This window comes from Chenopodium album, chromosome 14 (assembly GCF_948465745.1).
Source record: "Chenopodium album chromosome 14, dcCheAlbu1.1, whole genome shotgun sequence".
Taxonomy (NCBI): Eukaryota; Viridiplantae; Streptophyta; class Magnoliopsida; order Caryophyllales; family Amaranthaceae; genus Chenopodium; species Chenopodium album.
The window spans coordinates 3,007,322-3,015,091 of NC_137847.1; the positions used below are offsets into that span (position 1 = coordinate 3,007,322).

Sequence of the window (7,770 nt, forward strand, 5' to 3'; positions counted from 1 at the left end):
CACACATATTTTTAATAAAAAAAAAAATCGGTCCGATCCAAGACCGGTTTTTATAGGGTTTTGGACCGGACTGGACCGAGAACCGGAAAAATGAATTTCAAGACCCGAAGACCAGATCGATTAATTCGGTCCAGTCCAATTTCGGTCCGGACCGATTTATGAACACCCCTAACAATGAGTAGCACTTAATTATCAATAACTGGCACCAACAATTACTCACAGTCACTTTTAGTTAACCTTTGATTGCAATTTGCAAATGAATCCACGTGATGTATTTAATATGAATTGAATCTTAAAAGAAATTAAATTTATAAAAAAGACAATTACAAGTTACAATCATCATATATTCCTATTATAGTTTCATCACGTGACTAAATAAATAAATGTATGCAGCATGGGATTTAACATAAATTATGATAAGGATTAATTGAAGTTTAAGGGTTTTTTTTTTTTTAATCTTAATTATAGGAGGAATTTATGCTTGATGCTTGTATCATCTTATGTTAATAGAAAGTTAACAACTTTAATCGTATTTTAGAATTAATGGTCAAACAAAGCAAGCTTGTAATGCCTATTATTCTTATATGTTAGGCCTAAGCTATAAAAGTTTGTGACACTTTGAATTCCTCTAAATTGTACTATAGTAGAAAGTAGAAAGTAATTCGATTTGCCCTAATTGTTTGACACCTCACTTTCACCAAAAGAGCACAAATTTAGTATCACTAACACACTAACTTTCTTACCAATCTTATAATATTTGGGAAAGAATTACCTATTAATCAATAAGAATAAAATGCTGTTCCAATGTGCTAGTCTAAGCTAGCCTGGCCTATTAGCTAGTAGCTACCAAAGAAAGAGACAGTAATATAAAAAAATTTGACCTAATTTGTCCTTTAATTCAAAATCATTCTACGAAGTGACTTGTTTGGCCTTATTTTTCAAAGTATTTTATCTTATCTATATCGTACAATATAAAAGGGCACCAATTGTATTTATGCATCTCAAAGGGATAGACCAATTGGATGGTAAATGATAAGTGATTTAGTTATAATCATTTTAAAGACCAAAAAGTCTTTAATAACACATTTTTTATATGTATCAAAATAATTCAAATATATAGTGTCCCTATATATACAAGAACTACAGTATAAAATATAGAATACTTGTGAGATTTAACTTAATTTCAAGATTGAATTATTAGTAGATTTTAATGCAATTAATTAAAGTGTTATCGTTGTAGCTTCACCAAACAAATTTGTCAAACCGGAATCCAATCTCCTTTTCCTTTACAATTGCTCTCCTTGGATTTTTGGAGTTGGCATTGAGTTTGGGACTTGGAAGCACGAATTTAAAAGAAATTGTGTTTCTTAAAAAAAACAAAAAAAAAAAAAAAGAAATTGTGTAAGTTTACATGTAATCCTATACACTTGCCGCTTGAAAAAAATAGAGAATACAATGATGATGACAAATTTTGCTTCTAATACAATGAAAATAATACGACATACACAACTATTTAGCAAACATTGAGGTCTAATCTATATCATATTCTCTAATTTTTCTCTAAATTGTTATTATGATTTGTTTGAACAGTTATTATCCCTTAATGAGAAAGGGAATGCTAAAAGGATCGGACAAGTAGAGTAATAGATAATTGACAGATGAAAATATTAAAGAATGGCCCTCATCAATTATTAAAAGGAGCTCCTTTTATGTACGTTTTTTTTTTTGGTGCCACCAAAAAAATAAACATGCATTATTTATGCCTTTATTTAAATTTTTTGGATGCATGGTAATGTCAATTTTGCATGCATGGCTCCCACTTATCTAAACGTTGTGGACCAAAAAAATTAGGGTTTAGTATCAATGGATAGTTACATCGAGCTCATAAATGAAAAAGTTCCACATGCACCCATTATGATGTTTGAGATATTATCAGCCTACGAAATTTAAGAGAATGCATCCTCATTTACATGTTGTAATGATCTTTATTAGCTTCACAAATTGGCCTGGTTAATTCTTCATAAATCAGTTAGTTGTGAGCAATACAGTATCACTAAAATTTGGACTTGTTTCAATTATGTACCTTTCACGAGTTCATCTTGTTAATGACATTACTATCTATTACATTATATACTACTAAGGCCCTGTTCTCTTCACCTTAAAAAAATAATATCAAGTAAAAATAATTTCAGTTCAGTAAAATTTAGTTTTCTTAAAAAGAATTATAATAGAAAATCAGTAAAAATAATTTCAGTTCAGCAAAAATAATTTCAGTTCAGTAAAATTAATTTAAGTTCAGAAAAAAAAATTAAAGTTCAGTAAATATAATTTTTTTTCAGTAAAAATAATATTAGTTCAGCAAAAATAAGGTAAAGAGAACGGGGCCTAAAAGCAAAAATAAAAATGACACTTGGCAACATATATTAAAAAAATTTCCTCCGAATTTACTCGCTTAAAAAAATTTCATTGTTATAGAAAAAAAAGGTTTATATCTTATTTATGACATTAACTTTATATAAAATCTTAAGTAACCTTCCTAAAATATCAAATTGCCTATTAAAACCATTTAATTATTTTTTTTTTTACTATTTTATTATTTTATATATTTATCCATACTTTTTAATACTTGGTGAATCGATTTATTATATTTCATATATTTCTTTGTAAAGTTATTTTCATCATAATTATATAACAAACGTGCATTATTGTACGGGACTTAATCTAGTATTTTCATTAAGTATAAATTATTAGAAAGAGCAAAATGACACATGAATAACAAAAAATCAAATAAAGGAAACAAAAAAGAGTATAAAAAATATTATAAGTTAATGTGCTACTTTAGAGCGAAAAAACCGATAATTTACTATGGAAGATCAATAACAATATTCAAAAGTTTATACAAGTCTCATTCATGTATGGTCCTGGTTAGGTGAAAGTTTAAAAAATATTGACAATAGTCATATTCTCATAGACTAATTTCACATCCTGATTAGATGGTAGAGATTTGACTATTAAGAAGTTAAGTAAAGTTTTCAAAAATTACGTGCTTTGTTTTATATTTTAGTTTTGAGCTCATAACACTCTGAGTTTTATATTACGTATTTGTCAACGCACAACTTACTAAATTTATATCTTTTCCATAAGTATTACACATTTACACTAGTATATACGTACTTAAGTATATTGAATAAAGATGACTAATAAAATCAAAATTAAGTGCAAATAAATAAATTGAACTTAGCTCATCGACAAATTAGAAAAAGTTATTTTTAAGTTTTGTTTAGACATTTTAAAAGCCATAAAACTATAAAAGGCTTGTTGCTTGGCCGATGTTCCTCCTTAATGTACCCTTGAAGTCTTAAAAAATATACCGTATATCCCTGAAAACTCTTAAATACACCTTGTATTCTTGATAATTGTAAAAATTTGCACCAAATACTCTTAGACTCGCAATAAATCTTAATTTTGTTAAATTGAGACCCCAAAAGCATCAAGTTCTATTAAATTATTTTTAATGCTACTATGATGCTAAACCATTTAATTATAAAGTAAATTTAAATAATAAAGAAAATTCTAACACCCAAAAGCTTAGGATTTAGAATAATCAACGGAGTTCAAAATTTGATGTAATTTATGGTTTTAGGCGGGTTTACTGTATAAATATAAATAAAGTACTAAAAGTGAGTTAGTGTGTGGGCATGATCTTAATTTAATAACTCAATGATATGTGCATTTATTATAAGATTAGGGTATTTGATGTATTTATTTACAAACCTTAGGGGTATATAGTGCATTTAAAAATTTTCAAAGATACACGATGCATTTTTTAAAACTTTAGAGATACGCATAGCATTTTATTTTATTTTTTTTCTTTTTTTGGTATATAGAGCCACAAGGACAGGGGTAAAAATCGACTCCGGAAAGTTGAATTTCATTTTTGGCCCACCAATTAACAGTTCTATAAGGCCATATACTTAAGTATTTTAAAAATGCGACCCCATTGTTTTTATTCCCAACTCCAACTCCAACTCCAACTAAACGTTCCCCTTATTGGTTTTCCACTTTTTTTTCCCTGCAAAGTTGTTAATATTCAGCTAACACAAGTGTAAATCTTTCTAAGATCAAATTACACGTTCCCCTTTTTGGATTTCAAAGTCAGATTTATGTTAGAGTGTATTTGAATTTTTATGACAAATACCTATCAATATACCCCTTTAGAAGTTTCATGGTTGGGATTTCAACACTAAAGATACTAACCTGCACTCGATCATCTCGAGCTTTTCTCTACACAAGCACGCACTGCATACCCATACTCTTTCGTCTAGTTTGCTAACCGCATGACTTTGTGGTCCACTACACCACTATACTAGATTACTAGCTATATGTTGCAAGTAAAAAAAAAAGCGACGAAGTACATTGTATAAAACTGCATAGTTTATATTGACCTGAGCTTCAAGTGCTAAATCAGTGCTAGTTTCAAGTGTGATGCCAACAGCTTCATAGTAAAAATAACAGCAGCAGTTTGCAGTATATATACAACATTAAAAGTTTCATGAAATTACAGGCAAAGCTTAGATACTACCAGTAACATTTTTTATTCCACTGAACGTCTATATTATAACACGATTAGAGCATTTATACACATAACATAAGGAAAGCAATAAAATAGAGGTAGATTACTCCCGAGGCATGGTACTTGAGAGCAACCATGTACACTTGCGAAACTGAAATGAAGATGAGTGAAACCCTGCATTCAAGAACAGAGTTAGGGGATCTATAATCTATACTATCCATCCAACCCTGAATACTAACAAGCCAATGCATAAGTTTGACCTTTAATATATGCAATTATATACTCCCTCCCCTTTTTTTAAATGCAACTTTTTTGACCCACATGGAGCTTAGGTAATTGGTTTAGATTTGTTACTATATTGTGTTACTGTAGTTTTTTTTCATTTATAGGATGTGTTGCATTTAAAAATAAAAAAAAATAAAAAAATAAAAAAAGAAGCTACTTCTGATTTTTATATAAACTAGTAAACTACATAGTGTAGTCAAAGTTAGTATTTGAACAGTGTCAAAGCCAAACTATTGCGATTATTTAGGAACGGGGGTAATATGATCCAATTTTTTTTTTTTTTTTTGAAACAAAGTTCTAATCAATCTCTTAATACTTCATACTCATTTATACTCTGCGGTCTGCCCTTCAAGAGAACAATTCCTTTTGATTATGCTTACTACCCTCATTCAAATTTCAAAATCATTAAGCTTGCTAATCTAAGCATTTTCTGGTAAATCCGTAAATCTATTATTAATTGGCATACAGGGCAGTACCAGCAAAACCTCATTACCAAGTTGAATTCAATTTGGACAAGATTATATCATATCTGCTAGCTTAATCTGTCCCAAGAAACTGTCAATTTATTGATTAGAAATAATTTGGTCTAATATGTAACCCACCAAAAATTTAACTTGTAAACTACACAGTGCATTGGTCAAAATTATCAGAAAACCAGCATTAGCACCAAAAGATAAAAACCCTTATTTGGCTACTGTAGCAATTTGAGCAATAATATCTGTTGAATATATGTAAAACATACCATAAAAATTGAAAATTTCAAAATTAAAATAGGTCATTTGATAGCTTGCAAATTATCTCACAAGTCAAAAAGCACAAGATCTGTGGGGGTAAAAGATGCATTTTCACCCAATGTATTGCAGTAATATGGTGGTGTGACAATGGTTTAATCCCTCTCCACTCCAGTACAGTTCACTCAAAAACCATTCCAAAAATACATTTCAAAAAGTGTCTTATAGCTTTCCTTTTTGTTGTATATGGAGACAACCATATCTCTCGGTTGCAATACTAGCCTCCCCTATCAATTCTCTATAATAATCAGGAACTTCAGCTATACTATTTATTAAATCAATAGAGTTCACTCATACTAAGCTAACAAGCCCAACATTACTCTCTTATCATTATGATAGATAATAGGAACTGCAAATCTGTTCAGTTACTTAAACTGTGAAATCTCAGCTGGAATTAACTTTGAAGGAACCAATAAAAGTACTCTCCCCATTTGGACATGTATAACACAGGACTGGTTCCCAAAAGCCTTTTGAACTTTGCCCAAAAATCAGGAATGTTTTGTCCCATATTCTTCAGTTTCTATTTGCTTCATCGCTCACTATCACTAAATTGCTAATTGATCCATTAACCTAACTAATTAGGCATCTCATGCTACATAGAACAATAGGAGATTAGGAGTATTTGCACAATCAGCAAAACTCGAGCAAGGGGACAGCAGGACAAGGAATATAGACCGTCTTAAATCACATGCACTCAAGTGCTCACCAGGGCATCCCTCATAAAAAGTGCTGAATTTCAACCCTCAACTCTGTTCTCCAAAGATTTTGCATACTTCCATTCCGATAAGTCTCCCAGACTCTCTCTGGATCCCACATCTCACCATTCTTTGAACCGCCAGTCAGAAGATGCACCATAGCATTGCATAACAAATATTCTTAGACGTCAATTCATATAGCTGGTGATAACAGCTTGTAAAGTCTTCTTTCCTCAGACTGCTATCAATCAAGACAAGGTGGCAAAGGCGCACCAACCACCCCTCAGCATCTAAAACGCATCACAATTGTAATAAGATTCCAAGAACTGCCTGCAATGAGCGTATCCTCCAAGTTTTCGTCGAGAAAAGCTCATGTCCCTCACGACCACATGGAATTCCTAATCTCCAAAAAGATCAACCTTATCATCCCTCACTATAAAAGTTTCTTACCTACTATTCAATTTCCTACTTGCATCAGCATATACATATATAAAGCAAAGCGAAAACGCCCGTATCTCCGAGATAAACTAATCATCCCTCCAACAACAGTCAGTCATAACCACTAAAACCTCACAAAGTCACAATCACTTTAATTACCAGAAATTCAATAACTAAAAGAATAATAAAGCGTAAAGCAACATCAAAAACAAAAATTAGCACACAGAAAACCACAGCCCAACTAAATCACACAGCAAAAACAATCAATTAATGTAAACCCTAGATAACAATCATAACATTAAAATTCAATCAAACAACTACACAATTAAAAAACCCAAAATAAAACAACCAATTAAGCTCAAAAAAATAAAGTCAAACCTCGAAATCGGAGCTCAAGAATCGGCCTTAAGACCCTCACAAGGAGGACTCTCCTTGAAATTTTTGGCGGGATACTTAGCACTCAACAACCCAACCTCGAAAACCAAATCATTACCACTAGATCGAATCCCAGTAATCGACCACCACTGAAACATAGCCCTAACCCTAATTCCATCAAGCTGAGCAATCTTATTCTTGACGATTTTACCCCTGACGATCTTCGAATACGACGCGAGGTAGTTGTCCGGCGGAAGAGTAAGCTTGCATTGATCACTGAGTTTGACGGAAAATTCGCCAGAAGTTCGGTTGATTGAGTAGTCGGCGACGTTCGAGGGGAGAAGTCCGACGGGAAAGCCGTAGCTTGTGAGTTCTGTGTGTGCTGCTAACAGAGAATTAGGATTAGGGTTTGCGGAGGAGAGAGAAAGAAGAAGGAGGAAGAGAGAGAGTGGGAGGAGAAAGAAACGTTTCGCCATTGTTGATTGAATTTGGAGGTTTCGAAATTCAGAGGTTTATCTTCTTCTTCAACGAACGTGGAATGTTAAAGTTAGTTGAGTTTTTCAAATTTTATTAGGGATTGAATTCGTGACATTGATGTTGCGATTGAAACGAC

The 7,770-nt window shown here is 31.8% G+C and overlaps 1 protein-coding gene across 1 annotated transcript; it reads right to left on the minus strand.

Moving 5' to 3' along the window:
• Window positions 1–4,481: 4,481 nt before the first annotated feature.
• LOC145579854 (uncharacterized) lies at window positions 4,482–7,770 on the minus strand. Its single transcript, XM_081637139.1, has 2 exons — window positions 7,161–7,770; window positions 4,482–4,747 (listed from the first exon to the last, which is right to left on the minus strand). The coding sequence occupies exon 1, from the start codon at window positions 7,631–7,633 to the stop codon at window positions 7,175–7,177; it is 459 nt and encodes a 152-aa protein (XP_081493265.1). The 5' UTR covers window positions 7,634–7,770; the 3' UTR covers window positions 4,482–4,747; window positions 7,161–7,174.